At 45.2% G+C, this 25,174-nt stretch overlaps 2 protein-coding genes across 6 annotated transcripts; one reads left to right on the top strand and one right to left on the bottom strand.

The window, feature by feature from the left end:
* Window positions 1-2,689: 2,689 nt before the first annotated feature.
* LOC143338747 (putative endonuclease 4) lies at window positions 2,690-7,903 on the bottom strand. 2 transcript variants are annotated; one of them, XM_076759371.1, is made up of 8 exons: window positions 7,722-7,903; window positions 6,508-6,680; window positions 6,208-6,417; window positions 5,899-6,081; window positions 4,450-4,581; window positions 3,428-3,532; window positions 3,189-3,318; window positions 2,695-2,958 (listed from the first exon to the last, which is right to left on the bottom strand). In XM_076759371.1, exons 2-8 carry the CDS (start codon window positions 6,677-6,679, stop codon window positions 2,898-2,900), a joined length of 993 nt encoding a protein of 330 aa, XP_076615486.1. In that variant the 5' UTR covers window position 6,680; window positions 7,722-7,903; the 3' UTR covers window positions 2,695-2,897. The 2 variants fall into 2 exon arrangements, with proteins under 2 accessions (XP_076615485.1, XP_076615486.1); XM_076759370.1 differs by lacking the exon at window positions 7,722-7,903 and having other exon boundaries at window positions 2,690-2,958; window positions 6,508-6,845.
* tnrc6ba (trinucleotide repeat containing adaptor 6Ba) lies at window positions 6,933-25,174 on the top strand. Of its 4 annotated transcripts, none has more exons than XM_076759368.1 (22): window positions 6,933-7,226; window positions 9,085-9,174; window positions 10,057-10,078; window positions 10,527-10,964; window positions 11,096-14,107; window positions 16,351-16,515; window positions 16,699-16,895; window positions 17,089-17,163; window positions 17,397-17,549; window positions 17,782-17,901; window positions 18,090-18,215; window positions 18,939-19,109; window positions 19,670-19,780; window positions 19,874-20,078; window positions 20,348-20,515; window positions 20,685-20,831; window positions 21,080-21,223; window positions 21,434-21,526; window positions 22,002-22,205; window positions 22,547-22,614; window positions 22,852-22,991; window positions 23,912-25,174. In XM_076759368.1, the coding sequence occupies exons 2-22, from the start codon at window positions 9,118-9,120 to the stop codon at window positions 24,477-24,479; spliced, it is 6,384 nt and encodes a 2,127-aa protein (XP_076615483.1). In that variant the 5' UTR covers window positions 6,933-7,226; window positions 9,085-9,117; the 3' UTR covers window positions 24,480-25,174. The 4 variants fall into 4 exon arrangements, with proteins under 4 accessions (XP_076615483.1, XP_076615480.1, XP_076615484.1 ...); XM_076759365.1 differs by having other exon boundaries at window positions 17,346-17,549; XM_076759366.1 differs by having other exon boundaries at window positions 7,106-7,226; window positions 9,088-9,174; window positions 17,346-17,549.

The following is a 25,174-nucleotide window of genomic DNA, read 5'->3' as shown; positions in this document are numbered from 1 at the left end:
TAATTCAGTACAAGTGACACAAGCTGTTTTGCTGCAGCACTGGTTTGAAATGAGTAAGACTGAAAGTTATTTAGTGGGTTATGGAACAATGGCTATGACATTTGTTATATTCGTCTACAAAACAGTTAAATATTTCTGTTCAGCAGCCTAAAGTTTACTGAGGTGGGTTTGTGACCTGAAGATCGGCAGTAAACATCTCTGCATGGACTGTGAGAGTCTGAGAGTGAACACATCACTCTCTCTTTACTTGGTCACACTGCTGACCAAAAGCCTGCAACTGTCCCAGTAGAGCAGTTCAGTGGATGAGTGTGGTTTGACTGAGCTGTGCCAGCGCATGTCCCTCAGCTAAAATAAATGAGGATAAAAAAGAAAATTGAGGAAATGAAAACCAAGGGAAGGGCTTTGTTTATTCGTGCACATTGAGAAGGTTAACCAAGTGCTTTTAACAAATTGCAGGACAAAAGAGGAGTGAACAAAGTAATACTCTAGCTCAGATTTGGTTGTAGTTTTCACTCATAAAGCGACTGAAGCAGTGTGAAGGTGTCAGTTTTTTGTACTTGAAGAAATGCCATGCAAGATAAAGGGACTATCTGCATGTTTGTTACTGACAAAGACACAAGCTTCAGCTGATTGGAGGTTTTATCCACAACATCTTATGAATTCATGTAAACTAAGGTGCATGCATGCCAATGCAATTTAATAATTTTTCCCCCCGTTGAGCCACTAAGGACAAACACAGAAACACTGTCTTCATTTTGACTGTTAGATATTTCTCTCCAGCTTCGCTCTGGCACGCCGTTAGAGGCTCTCGTCCATTTCCCACAGCGGCTATCAGTCTGATGGAAACCAAGTTCAGTGAGAGATCATCACTTGGCTACTCTCAAGACACTGAAGTAGTCTAACCAAAGATATCTGGAAGTATTTACAAAGTTGTATAATTAGATCAGTGGCTTCAGGCTGCAGTGGAAAATATTCACAGCATAATGTAATGACAGAGGAGGAAGAGAAGAAACGGCTGGACGAGTGCTCACAAAACATGGGCACAGTGCACCAGAACCAGCTAATACCTCACATCTTAAGATAATTAGAGAATGGAAAGGCATTTTTATATTCCCCTCAGTGTTTCCTTCTATGTGCCTCCTCCAGCAAATGATTAATTTGGAGTTCAGGAATGTGTGTTCACTGTTTAGTCTTCAGCTTTCCTGGGTTGTGACCTCTGACCCAACCAGATCGCCAGAACGCCTCTGAAAACCATCAGACATCTGCTTATCTAAACTACAGAGCATACAAGTACCAGGACCAGCTTCTTCATTATCCAAACTCCATCCATCCTTTCCTCCATCACAAGCCAAACTCCACTAACAGGAGACTTCTTTTTCACCAGAGCAGACTCAAACAGGCTGGACAGGCATTTCCTGTGGGTGGGACCTGGGAGCAGAGACATTCTTGGGCCAGGCACCTTCACTTCCTGTCTCTGTTACCACCACGCTGAAAGACATACTGTCTGGACCTGCTCTTATTTTACACTTTACTTGACACTCTTATCCAGCAGTAGATTAAGTTGAAATTCCGAGATTACTAATGTTGGATGTAAACAATGGTGAGAAGTGCAAGGTCAAAGTCTCAGCGCTCAGATACTGGAGGGAACAAAACAATCCTGTGAACCCAGTGTTACGATCTGACACAAAGAAGTGCCGCGGAAAAGATACAGACATTGTACATAAAAGCATGTGAAAAAAGTAGAAACCTCAGAAAAGAGCAGGTGAAAGTGTGTCGGGGAGTGTTTCCCTGCGTGTGCATGCGTGTTTATGTGCACCGTGGGGTGGTGGAATAGGTGTGACAATCAATTGCCATCCTCCCAGGGGTCAACAGCTGCACCAAAGTGTTGGTATTCAACAGCTGGACCATTTTAGAGAAGAAATGTGGGGGGTTATTATGGATGCGAGTAGTGTGTGTGTTGTAGGGGGTCCTTATAAATCCACGTGACAATTGTCAGTCAGGAGATGTTGATTTAAGCCTTGATAGCACCATTTACGAGCTGATACACTGGTCCTGTTAGATTTCATATTCTCTCAAGCAGAGTGTGTTATTTTATGACACAAACTGTGTTGTTTTTTTGTTTTGTTTTTTTCAGATATTTTTATGACTTCATGAACTAGTTATAAATCATGTCCATTGGATACTAACTCGTGCTTGTTTCCTTATGTCTGATTTCTTTCTAATTTTGGAAACGTTCCCTTTGGGAATAATTAATCACCAGAACCCCTGACTGGATAAACTTCCTTGGCAAACTGATGTTTTCATTCAGAAAACATCGAATTGATGCTTTTAGTTAAAAACCTCAACTTCAAATACATCACATTACCTTCATAGTACTCATTGTAATATGTACTACAAACCTGCACATTAAGGTTAAAAGGATTATTTATTTTGCAAATAATGGCATGTGAGCAGATCAGATAAGGACTTTATAGTTAGTAATAACTATACTAGGTTCTATAATTGAAACTGCACCATTACAAATGTGATTATAAAATGCAAATGTGCATGCAAGTTGGATTTTTACACATCCTTCCATCTCTGCCTGCCACCACAAGTATGGAGGAATCTGTTGACAGGTTTGTGCTGGATTTGTGTGTTCTTACTGCCCTCTCCTGGCACACTGTGAACCAAACAACTCCTCACACGTCAAATGAAAAATATGCAACAACACATTTATTCAACTCATGTTCACTCAAAGACAGAACTCACCGAAACTGTACACACGGTGATTAACAGCCTAACAAACTCTAAGTGTGTTCAACTATCCACTTTGGTCCTCGACAAACACCTCACTCTTCAACTGAACCGTGTGCAGAGCTACACATTGCTAATTAATTCATCAGTAAGAGTGCTTTCTATTGTTTCTCACAGAGGGAATAGAGAAGTTCAATCTGCTCTGCATACTCGAATCCTGGCCTGTGGAGAAAAGACAGAAGTCATGTTAAAACTGCACCTGAAAACTCTGAAAGCCAGAAGTTCAAACTGACAGATGTCAGTTCAATATAAGTTGTTTTTTGTTGTGCAATCTTCTCCATTATATTCCCATTTTTTAAACTAGTAAACATATGTTGTTTTAGATTTCTAAAGTGAAGACCATATTTATCCATTGTTCACAGACAGACCTCTCTTCTCTGCACTTATCTCACCGTCCAGGTGTCTCCAGTATCAGAGGGATGTTGTCCAGTCTGGGCTCGTTGACAATGTCCCGGAAAGCAGAGATTCCGATGTGACCTTTACCGATGTCTTCATGGCGATCAAGGTTGCAGCCTAGTTTACCTGCAAAACACAACAGTGAGAGTTCACACAGCAAAGACGGATTCACGGAAGTCACAAAGTTCATACGACTCCATGACCACATTTTTTTGTGTGGATGTCTTGGCTGTACCCTTGGAGTCATTGAGATGGATGGCTCTGAGGTAGTGGAGTCCCACTTCCTGATCAAACTCATCAAGCATGGCCTTCACTCCTCCCTCTGCAGCCAGGTCGTATCCTACAAAGGCAAGAAAAAACACCTGAACACCACCAGAAAGAGCACTTGAACACTTGCAGCCCTCATGGCAGGTTTATCACTTCATAGCTTTTCATGCTTCCCCACATCAACAGCAAGCTTGTTTTAAGTTTGGATATCAAGAAGGGCTGTCAGGGCTTGGCCAAAAATAACATTTGATTATTCTTTCTAAAAAAAAGAACACAGAGGTTCAAACCATTCAGATATCTATTTTTGCCACTTATGTCCATGGGAGGGCAAACCAGTACAACGAGGGACAAACTACTTGTATATTATTTCAACACAAACATGTCTTTTAAAAGATCCACAAACCCACACATTAAAAAATAATTAAAATAATATTATATACCATGTTGTGCTTGTTTTCAGCTTTGGCAGTCATGAAATGCGCTGCAACGTAATCCCTCCAGGTGTTTGCATACCCTCAATGTACGTCCTCTAAAAGTGTTTGTTTTTGCCACTGACAGGCTCAGGTTGTTATTCTAAGTGTCTGAAAACATGATTGAAAGATTCCTACAGAGCTACCGTCTTGTTAAAGAGTAAAATCAGTTTTTGCCTAAACAGAACCAGCTGTTATAACACTCTCGCCAAAGCCACCAGACTCCATTCACAGAAACAGTCATTTTATCGTCGTAAAACACACTTCATTCAAACGCGACAGAAGCAAAAATAAAACTCACTAAAACCATCTTGGTTCTGCTTTTCACTGGTCCAACAATCATGATCAGTTCTGGTTTGGTTGAAATAAACTCAATTCACCGAACCAGGAGGACAGTTTATACTATGGAGTCTGAGCAGTTGAGACTTAATTACCCATGAATGGGTGCTGAACACCGAATGCTGATCAGGACTTAAACTGACTTTGTGGTGCAAAATGATCAAACTCAGGTTTCACTCACCTGCCGCGAAGGCGTGGCAGGTATCCAGACACACTCCCACTCTGGTCTGGTCTCTCACTTTGTCTATGATGCTCTTCAGCTCAGAGAACTTACCGCCCACCGTACTGCCCTGACCGCTCATGTTCTCCAACACTGACCACATGGTGGGCAAAAGGAAAAACAGAGCACCATTAGTTTGCCACACCCAGTCTGCTACAACACCTGTCACACATGCAGAGTTGATTTAGTTGCCCTTGTTCATTCCTGAAGCACATTCTGAGAGCACTTTTTGCTCCTGCTCCAGTGTTTTTGCAGGCACTGCACTGCAGAGTATTCTCGTCACACCAGCAGCATTTGAGGCATGCAAATCAAAAGGACTGGTCTGTGCCATGACTCACAAGTAATGCAACACGAGTGTCAAGCCTGCAGTCAGTTCTGCAAATTGAGAGTTACACATCACCACAAAGTCAATCTGAGGTCATATGGTTTTTATGAGATAATGAGCTGTAAAATGTGTTTGATGACTGATAGTGGTAGTAACACATTAATCTTCCTGAATGAGGTCAAAAATGCATAAGAGGACAGTTTAATGAATTACATGCAAAGGGATTAAAAGGTAATTGTGATTTTAGTGATATTAGAATTTAATTTGTGTGCAGTGAGTTTGGCTGTGACTGCAAAGTTTTCTCGCTGCACTGAGACTCAAACACTCAGCAAAGCATTGTTGTGCGGCAAGTTCCTCCTTGAGTGAAGCTCAGAATGTTCTCTGCTTGACAAGGCCATCAAGAGGTATGGATTAAAATCACTGTAATTACTGAGGCCCTAGTTTGTGATGTTAGAGGGCAAACACGCACTGAAGTGTCTGTGGGTCAGTGTTGGTGAGGTTCTCTACAGTTCCTCTTTGCAGAGTTCCCATCTTTAGCATATGTCACTGTGGCTTTTTCACATTTATTTCCCTTGCTACATAACATATTTTTTCAGTGTTTGCACCTCATTCAGAAGCACCAGTGACTATCTGGCCTCATGTTACCTGTAACTTCATGTCTTTCTGTAAACCAACTTTCTATAATACAACCCGGGTCCCAAAAAAGTTGGGATGTCTAAAATGTAAATAAAAACAGAATGCAATATGCAATCATCTGTGGAGCATTCTGCAACTTTCCCAGTATTTTACTGTTCCTGTCCCAAATTGCTTGAAACATGCTGCTTCAAGTTCAGAATAAGCAGATATTTACAAAAATCAATGAAGCCGACGAGGTCAACATTAAATATATTGTCTTTGTACTGGTTTCAATTGAGTATATGTCAAAAGGCCACATTCTGTTTTATTTTTGTTTTACAGAACGACATCATCAACAGCATCAACACTTCTGTCAGTCTCAACAAATTCCAGATATTATGAGCCTTCATCGGAAAGGTATTTACTGCAGGGCTCCTGCAGAGTATGGGTATTTGTGTTATTCTATATACCTGTAACCACAGCAGGTGTTTGCTGGTGAGCATGGTTAATGGCTCCTGCTATCTTGTCCACACACTGCTCAGTGGTGATCGAGCCCAGGGAGGAGCCAGGGTGAAAATTGTAGAGGTTGAGGCCCAGGAGGCTGCAGCGGCTGAGCTCATCCACCAGCAGGGCCTGGCTCTTCTCAAACACATCTGGGAGCAACATGGTACACAAGCCAGAGGAGGTTGTCAGAGGAGAAGAGGTACCGGCTGTGAGAGAGCAAGGGAGAAGAGTCAAGGACAGAATCTGCTAGAGACATCCCTCAGTGTCTGACAAACCCTCTTTAGGAGACCCGCAGTTCATCAGGTAGGACCCATGAGGCAGGATGTGAGCTGGGTCAAACTCGTGCAGGGAACACTGCTCCCGAAACTTGGCTGCAGCAGTCTGGTCAAGTGCAGGCCTCTTCCATGACCGCTGGGAGCCCAGAAACAAGGCGAAACAGCTGCCACCCATCTCTATGCAGGACTCCACTGCTTTCCATATCCCACCTGGAGGTATGTCAAAGAGACAACACAAGAGCTGTGAGTGACAGTTTCTGTGAGTCAAGGAGAGCTGAGCAGGATGGCAGCAGGCCTCACCTTGGATGCCAACATGAGCTCCAATGTATTTCTTATTCCCACGGATCTTCCTCATCCTGCTTACTCTCTCTTCAGCCTCCTTCTCTCCAGTGTTCCCTCCTCCTTCATGTTCTCCTTCCTCCTTCTCCTCCTCGCGTTTTCTTTTACTCGCTCCTCTCTTTTTTGGACCCATGCTACCGAGAGAAAGTTATGAGCAGCTCTTATCAAGTAGCAAATGACGGTTTTCTGTTTATGCTTTCAGTGGCCGCTTTAAAATATGCGTTTGGGAGGGCTGTTAGCGTACGAAGCATGGACGGTGCCGTTGAGTTCGCCTGCCAAAAGTTTATGAAGGTCAAAATGCATTTTTTATGCATCCCTCCCGGTAGGAGCCAGCCAGTCAGAGAGCTTCCACGCAGCTGCCACAGGCTGGCCATTGGAGACGCTTCATGCTGAGCAGCAGCAAAATGGCCGCCCGTCAACCGACTGACTCCACAGCGCTTTGAAATTTAAATTCTTGTGCACATTAGGGTTTACACTATTACAACGTTAGTACTTATTTACAAACCAGTAGCTTATTGCGCGTGTATTTTCATCATCTGCCACATACTTGACTATCCGCTCAGGCGTCGCTGTTCTTGTAGCCTCGACGAATGCCTCAAAAAGCTAAAAAAAAAATCGCACTGAAGCACTTTAGCTAAGCTAGCTAGCACGCTAGCTTATCTTCATATGTGATTCCTGAGGTGAGTAACGTTGACTGTTGATATGGAGAATATTTGTAAGCGTTTTAACATTTCATAATTTGTATGCAAAATGACTGCAACATATTTGTTAACGAATTACAATGCCATCTTGCTTGCTAGCCAAGCTAGCGCCGTTAGCCTGGCTGCTTGTAGCTGCTGTCTATAGGTAACAGCGTTAACAAGTTAGCTAACGTTCTATAGCATTAGCGCTGGTGTAGCATTATTCGTGGATGTGCATCGGTTGAGGTGGATATGTGGCTCAACGCTCCGTGTATTTGCTGTTAAAAACCGTTGTGTGCACAGAACAGAGTAGTGACCTAACTGACGTTGGTTGACAGCTCGTGGTTGATCTTGTTAACGTTAACTTGTCCATGTACGTGCTAATCTGTGGCTGCGTATTTTAAAAGTATGGGCAGATACCACTCCTTAATGTTAGCCATCGACGAAATATTTTACTAGCAGCTGTTCTTAAACTATATCGCCGTGAACCCTTACCCGTTTAAACACGATTCAGTTTAAGAAACTTCAATCACCCGTGTCTTTGATTTTTGTGGAGGCTTTTCCATTTTAGCATAAGAGACCTCGGCTCTTCTAATGCAGTTGCGTTAGCAAGCTAACAGTAAAATGCGGATGAGCTTGTGACAACGTTGACAGGACAGCACAGGTACGGCAACATTAGCTGTTGTAGTTTACATCAGTGATTTGAAGGGTAGCTGGACAGAGATGAATGCGGATCTGACAGGAATATTCTAGTAATCGAGTCTGGTTTTCTGATCCGCCAGGCCTGTGGTCAGAAATGCTCAGGGAGGATGTCAGGTTCCTCGTATGTGGATCCAGAGTATAGCCTGTTGGAAGTGCTCTGGCATTTTGCAAAAACGAAACCAACTAAAAAACAGACGCTGTCGAGTCGTAGCATTAAACCAAGTCTGTGCATTTAAACCGTCTTCTAAATTGATATACTAGCTTCAGTTTTCAAGATGGCAACATGACCGTAGATATCCTGTGAGGTTTGGATTACTGACATATTCTAATATACTGGTGTTTTAAGTGTTTGCTTACATGTTCTAAAACCATCATATCTAAATTACTAATGATTTTCTTAAGGAGAAAAAATCAGTGTCAAAACCTAGACTAGCATTACAATAGCATTACAATCTATCAGGATTTAGATATATGATCAAAAGTATTATGTCAGTTGGATTTGTCAGCCTGCACTGTGTTCCTGCTTCGGGGGTCCTTATATTGCATTTTAATGCATTACTTGGTGTTCTTATTCATGTTACTTGTCGCAAAGTTGTTAAACAGCCTAATCTGGAAGATTTACTCACACTCCATTTTTAGGGACAATTAAAGCACAAGCATGCATCTCAAGTCATCAGTTGGACACTTGTTATAGTTTCCAAAGCTGCATACAGATTCAGACAGTCTGCTGACAAGATTAGTTGGTAGACTAAACCAAGCCCCCTTGTAAACAGTCTGAATTCATTTAACCTACCAGTGTTATCACCCCACAGTATTCTGCTTGCTTATGATAGAGATAATTACTGTATTTGTTGTCCAAATGTTTAGCAGTATTTTTAACCATAACACCTGATGGTTGATTCTTTCAAATCAAAAATGCAGTCCATTGTGATTTACACAATGTAGTAACTGTAATGCTGTCTTTCTGATTTTTGCTGCAGTCGTTATTAGCTTATTATTTTAAGTTAGTTTTTTTTTTTTTGGGGGGGGGGGTGTATTGTTTTGTCTTGTTTTTACTTTGTAGTTAAAAGTCACTCGCTAAACAGATAAGTGCTCAGTGATTTTACTATGGTGAATTTGCGACCACATTTTGGAGTATTCTCCTTTTTTTCTCTAGAAGAAAGGAGCATCAGGACAGGAGCAGTAGTTCATGGAAGACAAGAAAAGGAAAAAAGACGACAAAAGGAAAAGGGAAGCCTCTCAGAAGGTGAGCATGTTCACAATGACTTTGAAGCTCTTCCATTTGGGTTGGACACCATTGAACGAGCATGCTGCAGCACCATGCTCAACAGCAGCTGAAACAGCTTTGAATACGAATCACATATTTTGTTATGAGGATATTGTCGACATTTACATTTTCTGATTTAGTGCTACTTCTGCTTATTTGGTATTGTGTCATTTTTGGGATGAGTTGGGATTTTACTGTATTCATATTTTCCTTTATGGTTGTATTTATGAGCAGTTAGATTTACATACAAATGTGATTCCATCACTCTAGTTAAAGAACTGCTCTTGAATATAAATATTTGGCCAACCACATGGATAAAACCGGATGTATGAATGAGAATTTTTAAAATTTGTAAACTTAACTTGACATGAAGAGATACTTGATCCAGGTTCTTGACTAACTTGTTCCTACTGGAGGCAGATGAACCAACATGTAAATATGAGTTTGTTAATGTATAGTGTGATATCAAACATTTGTGAATTTGTTAATCTTCCCCACAAATTGTTGTTTTTTGGGGAAGGCAAAGGAATGATGCCCAGCTTTGTCATTCTAAAATATTGTAATCTGACAAATTGCCAACTTAATTTCTCTAATAAAACAAGTTTGCATTGAGCAGATTTAGGTTGTACTGTTTTAATAATATGAAATGGAGCATGAAGACCAAATTATTATAGTCAACATTCATTTTTGGATTACGTCTTTCAGTGTTAGGATATTGTTGAAGTCGTAAAATGCCCCAACAGCTTCAGGATCTTGAATGGGGGTATGATGTATTTATTACTGTTGTTTGATATTTGACTGAATAAAATGTATTCATTAAAAAAAGAATGATTTATTAACCAATGTGTTTCTTCATTTTAGGTCACAGAACAAAAGAACAAAGGTAAGCAGCACAGTGATACATGCAACTTTTGCTCTGCTTTGGATTTGCTTTGTTTGCAAAAACTTCATTTACTATCTGTCTTAAGACATTTAATCTTAAGCTTTTTTTTGTTTTTCTCAAATTGGTTGTGGTGGTATGGTAATTGTGGTTATTGTTGGTTATTGTTTACATTTCTGGCACCAATTAATTAATGAATTTGTTTGTTTTTTAGTTAATGACTAAAAAAATTGTGGGAAGAGGGGTACTAACGGGTACTTGAAGCCGAAGCACCTGCATTAGGGAATTCTTTGTAGCATCTTCCCGTTTCTCTATCCAATACCAAAAATATGGTTACTGCTTCCATTTATAGAAAATCAATTGTTCACTGTTCTCTTAAGATGTACTTTGTTAAATAAATTATGCTTAATTTCATCCATTATGTTTCTTTCTCTGTCTTCCCTTCCTGCAGTGCCAGACTTGACCAAGCCGGCATCTGTCCAGTCTCCTGCCGCTCAGAGCAGCTCTGCCTCCCCCAGCCCTGGACCCACCCCCTCTGCCTCCCCATCCCCAGCCACCTTGGGCCCTGGCAGTGCTGCCACCCCGTTACAGGGCGGCAACAATGCCAAGCGCCTGGCGGTGGCCAACGGACAGCCCACCTCCACCACCATTTCTTCCTCCACCGCTGGCGGCCCCAGTGCTGCTGGAAACGGCAGTACAAGTAGCGGAGGCGGAGCCCAGGCGCCTCAGCAGCAACCACGCTACATGCCAAGAGAAGTGCCGCCGCGATTCCGCTGCCAGCAGGACCATAAAGTGCTACTGAAGAGGGGTCAGCCGCCACTGTCCTCCATGCTGCTGGGAGGGGGAGGAGGAGGGGATGGCCCCAATGCAAACATGGCTGCTGTCTCAGGTAAGTGTTAGCAGTGCTGCAGGTCAGATTCAGAATTTATCCATGATCTATTTAAAGTTTATTTAGGTAATTTTTTCAACATCTCTAACATGACCCCTAAAGTCTCTGTCTTGTGGGATTTACTTTTGCAGATTCTGGTGCAGCTGCCTCCTCATTGGCCCTCACCTCATCATCAGTTGCTGCTTCTACTACTACTTCTAATTATGCAAATTCCATGTGGGGGGCGAGCTCAGGCAGCCAGGCCTCCTCTCAGGGCAGGGAGAAGGTGATTGTCGATGGCAATGACCTGGAGGAGTGGCCTAGCATCGCTGGCAGTGATGGGGGAGGAGCTTCTTTCACCGGGGCTGGAGGGGGCAGCAGCAACAACGGAATGCCTGTGAACAGCGTCAGTGCCTCTGGCAACCAATCCTCACCCACTTCCTCATTCTCTTTGCCCAATGAATGTATGCAGTCGTCCAACAGTGTCGCATGGGGGATGGCTGCCTCCCAGGGTCATCTTGGAGGAGGGAATGCAGTAGCTGCAGCTGGGCCTCTGCTACAACAGCCCTCCTCACTTTCCAAAGCCTCCACTGTGCCAGGGAGCCATGATGCCAGTGGCCCCGTTGATGGCGTCAGTGGGATTCCAGGTGCCAATTTCAATCCAAATGCCAACCCTTCGGCCTGGCCTGCCCTGGTGCAGCAGGATGGGCCCGCTGCTGCAGGGGAAGGAGGTTCGTCTTCCTTCCATCATCAGGGCCCTGGAGGGTCTTTGTCTGCCAACAACTCTGCTTCCCTGGGCCTGGGCCTGGGAGGTGGGGCAGTCGGGGTGCTGGGCGGTCACCCACCTTTATCTGTGAATCAGTCAAGCACCCATCAGCGCCAACTTCACCAAATGCAATCCAGAGACAGAGAGATGGGAGGGGGGAAGTGGGACAGCGAATCAGCGGGACCAAAAATCGCAGGGGGGGAAGGGATTGGTGGAGGAATGGACCGTGGTGTGGGAGGAGGTGAGATGAGTGTGGGGGACCACAGCCTTGCCTCCTCATGGAGAGGCCAGCCTTCTTACCCTGCAGCTAACTCCAAAACGGGTGCCTCACGGACTGATGGATGGGAGGGAGGAGGAGGTGGCACAGGGGGATTCGGAGCTGCTGAAGAAGATAATGGGACCTCGAGTTGGGGGTATCCGGGTTCCACTAGTGGGGTTAATGCTTGGGGTGGTGCTGGAGCTGGGGGAAACAGTAGTCAAACCTCCGGGGTATCTCAGGGAGGGTGGGGGTCATCAGGAGTAGGAGGAGAAAGAGTGATTTCTGGTGGTGATTGGGGTGGGAGTTCCACGGGTATTGGTGGAGCGAATCCAGGAGGTGAAGGAATGGGTGGAGCCTGCAGTAGTAACAGCAGCAGTAGTGGGGGCAGCACAGCTGGCAATCCCCCTGCCACCTCCTCTTCTTCCTCAACAGCCACCACTATGACTAGAGCTTGGGACAATCAGAAAGGAGAGGGTGAAACAGGGGAATGGGGTGGGGGAGGAGATGGACAGGGAGCACAGGGAGGATCTTCATCCAGTGGTGGAAATTCCAGAAACGGGAGCGGGCCTAACAGCAGTCAAAGTCGCCCTCGCCGCCCGGCACTTAATGCTGAAGCTGCCTTACAGAATCTGCTCAGCCGGTCTGATCTGGACCCTCGGGTCCTCTCCAACACAGGCTGGGGCCAAACACAGATCCGACAAAACACGGCCTGGGACTTTGAAGAACATGCAGGACAAAGTAAGGGTGGATCGTCATCAGCCACATCAAAGCATCCATCTTCTCTTACTGGCTCTTCTCAGTATTCTGGTGGACCTAGGACCCAAATCACTGATTCAATGGGTCCTGGGGGCAATCCATCCCTTGTTCCATCTGCTGGGTCCTCTGGAGAGGGCTGGGAAAGCAGCAGCAACAGTAGCAGTAGTGGAGCCTCTCTGTCAGGGAGAGCCCCACTACCTTCAGGCCCCAACATGAGGAATCTTGGCGTCTCACAATCTGGGCCAGTGACCACAGCAGGACCTGGTATGGGGTCAGGGGTAATACCAGGACATAGCCAGCAGGGGAAGGCTACAGGCTGGGGTGGAGGAGGGATGGGGGCTGGGGATGGCCAGGAGGCCAAGGGTTGGGGGAAGGAGGAATGGAGAGACAGTACTAGAGGAGGAAATGGAGGATGGGGTGACCTTGGTCAAAAGGGGGACCCAGTGAGTGGAGGCTGGGGAGGAAGTCAGGAGGAGAAAGGGACAGGGGGGTGGAAAGACATGGGAGGGAATGGAGGAGGAAGTGGTTGGGGATCAGGACAGAAGGTTGGGACAGGGAGGGACTGGGGAGAGCAACAGTCCAAATCAAATAGTGGAGTTGGAGGATGGGAAGATGACAGGAAGAATGGAGGAAACTCAGGTGGGGATTCAGGTGTGGGTGGTTGGGGGAGCTGGGATGATGGTGCTCCCAGGAGAACCTGGGGAGCAGGGGGCACGGGGGGAGGCGGGAGTGGAGGGGGAGGGATGGGTGTTGTTGGAGCTATGGGGTCCAAACCCCATCAAAGTTGGAGTGGAGGAAACAAAATGCACCAGATGCCAAACAGCCAGTCGGGCTCCATCACAGGCCCGCAGGCACAACTGCAACAACAACAATCACAGCCCCGCAATCAGCATCCGCAGCGGCAGCAAGCATTGGACCAAGGGGCTATGCAAGGGGGCGGGGGGAGGAAACCCATCTCTCAAGCCCAGAATCAGAACCAAAGCTCAGGCTGGACCTCGGGGCCCATCCCTGGTGGCTCTGAAGGAGGTGGAAGTGGATCTGAACCAAGTGGCTGGGAGGAACCTTCGCCACAGTCTATAAGCAGGAAAAACGAGATAGACGATGGAACATCAGCATGGGGAGACCCAACCCATTACAACTACAAGCCGGTCAACCTGTGGGATAAGAACAGCGCACCTGCTGGCCTGCAGTCGCATGGCCAGGGTCAAGGTCAGGCTCCGCAGCAGCAGCAGCAGCAGCAGCAGCAACAACAACAGCAGCAACAGCAACAGCAACAGCAGCAGGGACCTCCAATACAGCAGCAGCCTAGCAGACAGGCTGCAGGGCTTGGAGGTAACCGAGACTTCAACACTGGCCATGGACCTGGAAAAACTTCAGCTATGGGTAAGACACCACAAACTGTGAATTTGATCGTAATATCAATTATGCCACGACGTTGACAGGACAGCACAGGTACGGCAACATTAGCTGGTGTAGTTGCATCATTATTATTATTATTATTGAGATTTTGAACTTGTCATAAAGAAAAATGGATTTTTACAATTCTCAGTAATGTTAATTAGGGAAAGATCATCTAATTGGTGAGCCTATTTTTTGACATTTGTTTTTTTTTTTTACCCCTTGGAAAACACATTTTACCTTTATCAAGAAAATTGCAGCTCGTGTGATTTTGAAATTGCACTTGGTCTTATTGTGAGTTAAGATAATGTGTCTTTAATTGTCCAGGCTGAATTTATCATAGCATTTAAACAGGACTTTTAGGTGGGGGGAAATTGTTAAGTACCGATTACTCATACAGTGTGAAAGAATCAGAATCCTAAAATAAGACAAGGATTACATTAGTCCAGGGCTTCTCAAAGTCCAGACCTTGGTCTACATCTGGACCGAACAGCAAGTCAATTTGAACTCAGCCCATATGGTCAACTGCCATTCCCCGGTCACATCCAGCTCGCCACATCCCCATCCAGCCTGTAGAATATTTGTGAATCCAGAAAATGCGCGTATCTAATGTTACTCACCAGTGGAAGAGGTTCAGTCCGTCATGAGAGTAATAATCGATCAGCTTGCCAACCCCTGGCTACAAGCCAGAAGTCCATAATTCATAGTTGACTTCTACGCTCTATGGAAAGTCACGGACAAACACAAAGCTTGTCTATTAGATGCAAGACGCATCAGGTTTATTTTCCTTGGCCAACTTTTGCATTGATTCTCAAACTGAGTATTTTTGTTTGCTTCCTGGAATCCCAAAGAGGACTTTTTTGTTGAGAAAAGGAGTCATTCATTGTTAGTTGAACCGTGGGGTTTTTATTGAACATTGACAGTCTTCTTGGAAGGTCTGAGAACATTTTCTAGTTCAGTGTCTAGTTATCATTATGGATTTTCCGTGTTTTTTTGGAGTCTGTTCATAGATACACACTCGTAAAAATAAAACAATTTTTTTAGAAAGTAAAATTAGTAAACAATAATAGGTTACTTAAGCCTGAATGGATTATACGTTACGAAGTGTAACATTTTCTATTTTGAAATAAATCAATAAGTTGTTAGTGACGTTGAATATACAGTGTAGCTGGAGACCATTCACAGCGATCCTGTCACCGGATGAATGTGGTTTTAATGTGGCCTTTTGACATCATTGTCATGGTGACATTGACTGCTGCAGAGAGTGTTGAGTGTTGTTGCTGCCAAGTTCACACAGTAATGTTGCATCAAAGAATTAGCTATCAGCTCCTAAATTGCAGATGGAGAAAGTATCTCCCTTTCTCCTGCCCAATTACAAGAGATGTGGCGTTAATTCAGTGATTAAATATTACTTTGTCATCACCAACCCTTGACCTTGAATCAAAATCAGATGTGGACCTTTGAGTAATACGTTTGAGAACCCCTGCGTTAGCTAGGGAAGTCATCTGACGGTAGTACACACAGAAATTTAACGTACAAACCATGTGCATTCACACATGCAGACTTACCTGTAAGGCTGACTGTGTAACAGCAGTTTTTTTTTTTTATTTTAAGATCGTGCGGGAATTAGAGTATGTTTCTGAATCAGCTGTGGCATTTTGGCAAATCGACTGACTAACTGAGAGAAGTTAACAGCTCAAAAATACTCTTACTACAGCAGTCTTTACAGGAATGGTCCATCTCCTCTTTATAGGTTAGCGTGCAGTTTTAGTGTATCAAAGTGGCAACTGAGTCATGAGAGATGTAGTTGTTTTCCAGCCAGCCACCTGCTTGCTATCTTGCATGTTCATCTCAAAACCACATTAACAGTAGTCAGCCGTGGTACTGAAGCGATTCAGTGAGTGTTCCAACTGAGCACAGCTGAGGTAAAAACACATTTTCTGTTAGTGAATATTCTCCAGGTAATACTGTGACTGTAGAGAAGTTGCTTTCATCAGTGTGCTAGACCACATCAAGCCCATAAATGATCAGAAAGTTGCCATAGCTATTAGTTAAGCACTTTTAAAGCCCTGAGCCATTGCTAGCACATCTAACTGCACACTGTTCAGATGACATCAAGCTACATAAACAAATGTGAACATGTTTTGAGGGAAATATTTATGTTCTTGCTAAAAGGGTCTCTACCAGGCTTCTCCATTTTAACCTGTGTTGTTCCTGTGTATCTCCAGGTCCCTCAGGTTGGGGTGGTACTTCTCCAACTAGTCCTACAGTAGACAATGGCACAGCAGCTTGGGGAAAGCCCACTGAAACCCCTACTGGCTGGGGAGAGCCTGACGATGCTGGAGGGAAGTCAGCGGGCTGGGGGAACCCATCTCCCAACCCTATCAAACCTGGTAAGAAAATCAAATAAAAACTAGAGTGTGTGTGGTTAGAAGTGAATCACAGCTGTTATCTGTGGGATACCCATACAATCTGATTTTGCAGTATTGCATTTTGGATGTTGGCATGCTTAGTAGTTCACTAATAGAAAACCTCAAAATGGGTATCAATTTCAGATCTGTTCTCCCCTTCTGCAGGTTCAAAGTCTATGCAAGATGGCTGGGGGGACAAAGAGGGCTCTGTGGCCGCCTCGCGTCACTCGAGCTGGGAGGATGAGGAGGAGGGAGGCGGCATGTGGAACAGCACAGGCTCCCAGGGAAGCGGCTCATCTTGGGGACAAGGAAGCAACGGGGGCTGGGGACAGGGCCACAGTGGGAAGAAGCCCAGCAACAAGGTGGGTTGATTGATAAAGGAAATCTCTGAAATAAACTAAGCTGAGCAAAGTCAAGTTTAAGGTAGTTAGTTGGTTCTGTGAATTTGTCCGACTGCCAAGGTTATGGCATTAATCTGAATTAGAAATTCTCTGGTCAAACCCTTGTAGAACTTCTGAAATCCTTGCCTCCTCTCACTTTGTATTTGTCTGTCAGGGTCCACTGAAGGCTGGCGGAGGAGACTCTTGGATGAGTCCCATCAACAGACAGTTCTCCAACATGGGGCTGCTGGTAAGGCAGAAAACGTGTTAGCATTCTGCTCAGTGTTACTGTGTCAGGGCAACATCAGAAATGTCCTCGTTTCCAGTTGCTTTGATTTGTACCCACACATATTTTAGCTGATTTATTTTAGCAGGGTTGTGATTTCCTACATGATGATGATGTTAATGATGGTGGTCTTTTCCACTGGACAGAATGATGATCCCACTGGCTTAAATATTGACCTGGCTCCGGGTTCTCTCCAGGAGAAGAAGATGGATGTGGAGAAAAGAGGCATGGGGATGAATGATTACAATGGAGATTTGAGAAAGGGAGGAAGAGGAGGAGGGGGGATGGCTTATCGTCCTCCTGTTTCCAAAGAGGCATCACCTGGGGATGCTGGGTCCTACTATGACAAGGTAATGACTCACTGCTACCTTGGCAGACTTCTGGCAGACTGTCTCTTATGTCTTTCTTGTGTCTAGGTAACATTGTGTCCTCTCTCACTGTTCTTTATTTCCTCTTGTGGTTCTACCTTGGTTCCTTGGTCTTCTGCCGCCTTTCTCCCTTTCTTCATCTCAAACTTCCTCTACAACCCCCCCCCCTTCACCACCATTCAAATTGGTCTCCCATTGCCTGTCCCTGTGACAGACCTTGCCTTTGACCAATCAGGATTGGTGCCTTGGGGAGGAGGGTCCTTGCTCTCTGTACTCACCACCCACTGTCTACAAGCCCCATTCCCTCTTCAACCACACAATCCCCTTTAGACAAGTAAGATAACCGCTCCTCTTGTTTCTGTCCTACCATCTTTACATTAGGTTCTTGTAGTTTTCCATTTTCAAAAGATAATAATTATACCCCCACGTCCTTATGTTCTGCCTGATATGCATGATTTTTATGTATATATCTCCACTGTTATGGGCCCTCATAACAGTTTCATTTTCCATCTTCGATCACAGGGTGGTCACAGTATCTTTGGCAGTGGTGGAGGGATGGCTCAGTCAAGACACCAGCCAAGTGTCCCACCCATAAACCAGTCCCCAGGGATACGAGCGCAAGTGCCTCATCAGTTCCTGTCACCTCAGGTACTAATTCTTTTGCTTGTATCCTGTGATCAGTATTCTTCCTGGCTGTTTACATATTTCACACTCAGCAGTGTCATAGGAAGTGCGTGGGTTGACTGTCTGTAAAATAGTGTTCATTTTTTTAGTGTTTATTTTTACTGCTTAGGAACCAATTAAAAGCAGAATTTCTTCAACTTGGAAACTTGTTTAACTTGTTATCAGGCCCACTTCTACGTTCTCACTTCTAAGTGTGACTTCAGTGGCACCTTTTGTTATGGCCAGCTGGTGTTAAATCAGCTGATACATCCACAGTATATCTAGGTCCCTGGGGTCGATTGCATACTTCATGGACTTGTCTTGGTGCTGTGAGCTTTCTGACATACTCTGTAACTGTCTGATTCTTCTTTCTGTAAGCTTACACAGCATGGCCTGTTGGCTGTGTGCATGGTGTGTATTAGTCAGTGCCGTCCCCAGAGTGCATCATCACTCTTCAGGACAACATCGATCGTGCTTCCACACTTACTTCTAAACAATGTAAATTGAAACACGTCTTTTCCTGGAATTGAATACATTTCATTCACACTCTTGGGTCGAGTCACTTGTTAACACCAGTTAATGAGAACATGAAAGAGAATCAATGTTAATCGGGGAGAAGCAGTAAGCTAATGCGGTTGCTAGTGGTTACAGCGCTAAAGCGTTTCTGTGGTAACAGGTGTACCTTCCTGCCGTTGTGTCTGTCTCTAGGTGCCAGGCTCTGTGCTGAAGCAGATGCCCCCTCCCAGCGGGAGTGTGGGGGGTGTTGGCGGCGTGGGAGGAGTGGCAGGATTGGGGGGAGGTGTGTTCCCTCCACAGCTGTCCCCCCAGCATATTGCCATGCTCAGCAGCATCTACCCACCTCCCATCCAGTTTCAGCTGGTGAGAAACAGCACTGAAAACAACTGCAGGGTTCCATCACATGGAAAACATGATGTGATCATTTCTTAGTCCCAAACAGTCTAGAAAATTTAGGAAGAGCAGAGCACATTTTAAATACTTATCAGATGTAAGATTTTACATTGTGTATATACATATACACAGTAAATGTCAACAGATTGGTATCTTGCTCCCCCTAATCAGAAATTAGATTTAAAAAAATGTGTATTTCAGAAATTGAAATTATGCAGAAACCCAGTTTCCATCAAATGTCTTGTAACATCATTGTAATGGTTGAATCACAGCTAATGCAAACAACATGTTTTAGAAATTCTGTGACACAGATGTATTTTCTTGAAACAAACTTTAGCTGCAGCTCTGACTCACTGACTAAATATTTAGTTAATGACGATTACCTCCCATTGGAGCCAAAAGCCAACACTCAGTCTTACATAGTATTCAGTTGACACATTGCTTTGTCGGTGCAGAGTTGAAAATGTTTTCACTGTTGCTTCTCACTCCTTGTTTCTTTTTCTGTTTCTGTTCTGTCGGTGTTCGTTCAGGCTTGTCAGCTCCTCCTCCAGCAGCAGCAGCCACAACAGCAGCAACAGCAGCTGCTGCAAAACCAGAGGAAGTTCACACCAAGCGTGCGGCAGCAGGCTGATCCTCAACAGGTGCGAACAAACCCAACACGTCACACACTCCTTTGTCGTTTCTTCGCTTCCTCCTCCCAGCCACTGACTCTTGTATTCGTTGCCTCTCCTCAGCTGGCCAGGATCATGGCGGTGCTCCAGCAGCAGAGGCAGCAGCAACAGGTCGGGGGTTTAGGCGGCAGCTCCAAACTCTCCCCCTCCCACCATGGTGGAGTTGGCGGAGGGGGTCCCAAACTGCCTGGGGCTGATCCCCTGCCACATCCAGGCCTGGCCGGATCTGTGGCTGACTTGCACCAGAAAACTCTCGGACCATACTCTGGTGGGTGATTGTTCCGAGACTGTTTTTTTTTTTTCTGAACTATGCTTGAGCTCATTCATACATAAGTAAACATGAGCTCACTCGTGCAAATGTAGTGTGCATCCTTCATTTCCCGGAGATCACGGTTAAACCACAATCTGAGCACTGGAATATTTTTTCCTTTGATTTTCTGTTGATGAATTTAGAGTAGGTTTCCATGTTATGTTTTTGTGGCACCAGAGGTTTCCTTTAACCTTGTAAATGTTCTCTGTGTCTCTTCCCGTGAGCAGGGTTTGGTACTGGGGTGAACCTCCCAGGTCTGGACTTGGGTGGCTCTGTGGTGGGGGGACCTGGAGGCATGAAGGACCTAGGGGGTCAGCAGTCCCGCTTCAAATGGATGATGGAGGGACACTCTTCTCCAGACACCTCCTCACCTGAGAACGCATTCCACAAAAATGGTGAGATGTCTTTTTTTTTGTCGTTGTTTTTATTCATACAAATGTTTTATAAGATGGGGAATGAAAGGGTGCTGAGGCAAATGGTGTTAATGGGATTAGATGTGAAATCACACATTAAGATGATCTGTGATGTAACATACATTATCATCACCCGCCAACTACCTTCCAGGTCCTGTCACTCCCATGAAGATGCCGGGGGGCTCGCCCTACTCTCAGTACGACATGATGGTTGGAGACGGGCTAGGTGATAGCTGGCATCGCACCCCTGGCAACAAGATGGGTACCAAGCCTCCGCCCACGCCCAGCTGGCCCCCTGGTTAGTGATAGGTTATAGTTAACGTGATAACCTGAGCTAGAAGATCTCACAAAGTTTGAAGTAAGATAAAAAGAGAAGAAATCATCCAGGAGATGAACAATATAGGAATGTGTTCTCTAACTCCTACAGATTTGAGTTGACCTGAGGTATTTCTCATAATGAAGTGTTGATTGAGGTCAGTGTGTCTACTGTTGAGGAGTGTCTCATAAAACTGGATTCAACAGACCACACGTGTGTGTCCTCCTCAGAGTTCCAGCCTGGTGTTCCATGGAAGGGAATTGACCGTGTCGACCCCGAATCTGACCCCTACATGACCCCAGGGAGCATGATGGGAAACGCAGTGTCCCCCAACCTCAATGATACTGAGCACCAGTTGTTACAAGATAATACTGGTAAGCATCTGACGAGGCAGGTGAAGACACCGCTGTAGTACAAAAATATCTAGCAGTCAGTGAGTTCACCTTCTTATTTTATGGCATTTCAGTTTTTAGCCAATAAGCAGGTCTCCATACATGTACATGGATTCTGTTTGTTGGAATTGCTGTTTTCCAGTTATTCATGAAAAAATGCTTAACACAGTTGGTCGGTACCTTTCTTCACAGATTCCACCCCTCCCCTCAACACCTTGCTGCCTTCACCTGGTGCCTGGCCCTACAGTGCCTCAGACAGTCCCCTCAACAACGCACACAACTCAGGTAACCTCACCTGAATACTCAACATGTCCTTTCTGGGCTGGTGTGTTGCTTTGTCTTGATTTCTGATAAGATTAACTGATTAACTGATACTCAACCATTGAGAATTAATCTGCAACAAGAGAATTATTGGTCATTTCCAACTTCTTCCCTCCTGTTCTTTATCTTATGAGGTGATAAACTGAATATCTACGGGTTTTAGACTGTTAGACAAAACCAACAATTTGGAGTTTGTAGTGAAATCTGGGCCGCTTGCACCATCTACAAAATGCGCGTCTATCAGCTGGAGAAGTGTAACGCTAGAAAGGTACATGTCTCATGCAGTATTATAAGTGAACAAGTTGTTTGATTATGTCAAACAAGAGAGAGCCACAGTCGATAAAAAGAAGGCTTTGAGAATAAGGTTCGATGGCTTTGCCTTTGGTGTGATAATATAAATCCCCTCCAGACTCTCATTCACTTGTCTGTCGCCCTACAGCAAAGTACACAGACTATAAGACCAGCTGGCCCCCAGAGCCCATTGGACACAAATCCTGGAAAGCCAGCCGCGGCAGCAGCCAGGCCCAGCTGTCCCGCCCACCTCCAGGACTAGCCAGTCAGAAGCAGCCATCCCCTTCACCTTGGTCTGGAGGAGCCCCTCGATTGGCCGGTCGAGGCTGGGGCGGTGGCTCGAGCACAACTGGTAATGCCCCGATGCATTTTTCATGTTGTTTTGGGGACAAGGTTGAACCTTCTCATTCAGGCCTAGTACGTGTTGAAATATTCAGCTGATTTAAATGTGAATGGAACATCAAACAACTGGCTCTGATTTCTGGGATACAACAGTGCTCTTTTGAACTTAAGAGTTCATTTATATTTCATTTGGCAAGAGCAGCCAAGGCTTGATGGAAGCAGCAGGGAAAGGTATTCATCATTTAGTACATCTGAGAAGCCGGAGAGAAAAACAGAGTGGGATTGTGTTAACAGGGAATGTGGAAAACTCCTACTCAGTTTTTTTTTCTTCTGTTTGCACTCTCTCTGCAGGCTCGACCTGGAGTGACGGCAGCTCTCGGGAAAGCTGCTGGTTGGTGCTCAGTAACCTCACACCACAGGTAAACACACAGAAACATTTTACAAAAACAGAGTACATTTTCTTCCATTTAGTTGTTTTGATGGATCTGTAAATACATAGAGCTGTAAACTATTCCGATACAGCCAGGGTGGCTTGTTTAATCTCACCTACGCACGCACTAAGTGCAATCACACACAAAATCCACACGGAAACACAGCTCTGAATTTCATACCCTTCACTTTAAATTCACCATTGTCCATCTTGCATATTTCTGCAGATTGATGGCTCCACTCTGAGGACCATCTGCATGCAGCACGGCCCTCTGCTGACCTTTCACCTTGGCCTGACCCAGGGCACCGCTCTGATTCGCTACGGCTCCAAACAGGAGGCAGCCAAGGCCCAGAGTGCACTCCACATGTAAGACTCAGCCTGTTGTTTTGATATTATCTTCATAATGTCATTGTCATGTCTGCAAAGTGAGTGTGTAACTCAAACCAGTAGCCAGCTAGCTTAGCTTAACATAAAGACTGGAAAGAGGTGGGCAATGGCTTGTCAGGCCGACCAGATTTTTACCTCCAAAGCTCACTAATTAAAACACCATTTGATTAATCAGTACAAAAGCTGGTCATGTTAAAAACGACAGGACCCTTTTACAGGGGTTGTGTGCCATACTATTTCCTGGTGTGGACCAGTTGCCAGGCAACCAGGAAAGAGGAGGAAATACTGGAAATAGTCGGGCACATAATTCCCTGTAAAACCATTAAGTGCTGCTTTTCAGTGTTTGGGCGGATCAAGCAAATGAGATGGAGCGTGTTAATTACTGAGCTTTAGATGTACTGGTAGGCAGGTTTTGTGACTGTTAGATCCTTTCAAAGTTCACTGACTAGTGGGAGTCGCTGTAATTAAAGTTGAAGTTCATTTCTATAAAAGTCACAGAAATCAAAAGCTCACCTTTTGGAATCAAAGTAGGCTGATGGGCTTACTGTCCCTGACTTCTGTCTCTAATATCAAAACAGTTTCAGTATGTTTAGATAACTGTAGGCATTGTCTCATTCAGTTTCGGGTTGTCCACAGACCCCACTATTCAAAATCTAAACTTCACAAAATGTTTCCAGACATCTGCTCACAATGTGATAAATGTCAGAGGAAAGTCTCCTCCATAGCTTTTCTCTCTGCCGCAGGATAGAGAGGAATCAGACAGAAACCATCAAAGCACTCTCTGATATTCTTAATATCCACATGGAGCCTGATCCTATCTCTCAGATTCCATGTCTGTATTAAAAAGAGCACTGCAGCAGCCTCTCGCCTATGGTCTGATTACTTTTTGTTTATACCAGGTGTGTTCTGGGTAACACCACCATCTTGGCGGAGTTTGTGAGCGAGGAGGATGTGGCTCGCTACATTGCACATTCCCAGGCAGGAGGAGCAGGGAGCGGAGGAACCACAGCCAGCTCTGCAGGCTCTGGGCCTACAACAGCCTCCGCCGTGGGGGCTAACGGTAATGGAGGTAGCTGTGAGAGAGGTGGAGCAGGAGGCAGCAGTGGAGGAGCAGGCGTAGAAGCAGTTTCCACAGCTGGAGGAGCAGGAAATGGAGGAGCCGGGCATTCCAGCTCCGGGTGGCAGAGCCTGGACAGCACAGGCAGCTCATCGGACCAGCCTGTCACCCAGGGGCCCGGGCTGGGCATCTTCGCCCAGTGGAGCAGCAATGGCACCGGGGTGGGTGGGGCTGGAGGCGTGGAGGCCGGAAGGCAGGGTCTGTGGGGCGGAATGGGCGGGATGAGCGGCGCGGGGTACCCCAGCAGTAGCCTCTGGGGTTCCCCGGCACTTGAGGATCGTCACCAGATGGGCAGCCCGGCCTCACTGTTGCCAGGGGACCTGCTGGGCGGGGGGGCCGACTCCATCTGAGGGGCCGACTGACACACACACACATTTTACACCCAAGTTGTAATACATATGTCACACTCTGTATTTATTTACACGTAGAGAAGACATGAATTAAAGTTACACTGGTCACCCAACACAGACACTCAACATTCATACTACACACAGGCTACATGCAGTACATGCACACATTATTTTCATACACACACATTAAGCCGCTTAACTTTAAATGAAGACAACAGTAAAACTTGAACCGGGGAAAAAGGTGAAATCCATTAAACTCTTAGGACTCAACTGGATAGCTCTTTGTCTTTTTACTCCAAATCCCACCATCTGCATTCAGAGACCCGATCACTCAGGCATGCACTGTAGACAGGCTCAGCCAGAGTCGTACATGTTAACAAGTTTAGCTATTGCTGTTTTTAGTGTGCCACAATTTTTTTTTTCTTTTGTATTACTATTTAATGGTCGAATCTCAAAATTCAGACTTGCAGACTGAGCCCTCGTAGACCTGGCTGGCGTACTTCTGAGTTCTCATGTTTGGAAGCTTGAAGAGTGGGGAAGGATCTGGAGTTTGTAGAAAATTTGGGACAGCGCCACACTACTGAGTCAAAAGGACGATCAGCAACCTTTGAGGTCTGGAAAAGGAGAGCGTTTTTAGTAGGTACTGACACCTCTACCTTGGTGGAAATATGCCATCGACATGGGACCCAGGGTTA

This window comes from Chaetodon auriga, chromosome 20 (genome assembly GCF_051107435.1).
Source record: "Chaetodon auriga isolate fChaAug3 chromosome 20, fChaAug3.hap1, whole genome shotgun sequence".
Taxonomy (NCBI): domain Eukaryota; kingdom Metazoa; phylum Chordata; class Actinopteri; order Chaetodontiformes; family Chaetodontidae; genus Chaetodon; species Chaetodon auriga.
Note: the sequence above shows the minus strand (reverse complement) of the source record. Positions and strands in the feature narration are given on the sequence as shown.

Bases quoted from the DNA above. Each gene is read 5' to 3' on its own strand.
- tnrc6ba (XM_076759365.1), top strand. From the start codon at position 9,118: ATGGAAGACAAGAAAAGGAAAAAAGACGACAAAAGGAAAAGGGAAGCC. The intron at 17,902-18,089 runs GTAAGATAACCG...CTTCGATCACAG, and splicing joins ACACAATCCCCTTTAGACAA to GGTGGTCACAGTATCTTTGG. The intron at 20,516-20,684 runs GTGAGATGTCTT...ACTACCTTCCAG, and splicing joins GAACGCATTCCACAAAAATG to GTCCTGTCACTCCCATGAAG.
- LOC143338747 (XM_076759371.1), bottom strand. From the start codon at position 6,679: ATGGGTCCAAAAAAGAGAGGAGCGAGTAAAAGAAAACGCGAGGAGGAG. The intron at 6,418-6,507 runs GTGAGGCCTGCT...ACATACCTCCAG, and splicing joins AGCTCATGTTGGCATCCAAG to GTGGGATATGGAAAGCAGTG. The intron at 6,082-6,207 runs GTTTGTCAGACA...TGTTGCTCCCAG, and splicing joins CTGCGGGTCTCCTAAAGAGG to ATGTGTTTGAGAAGAGCCAG.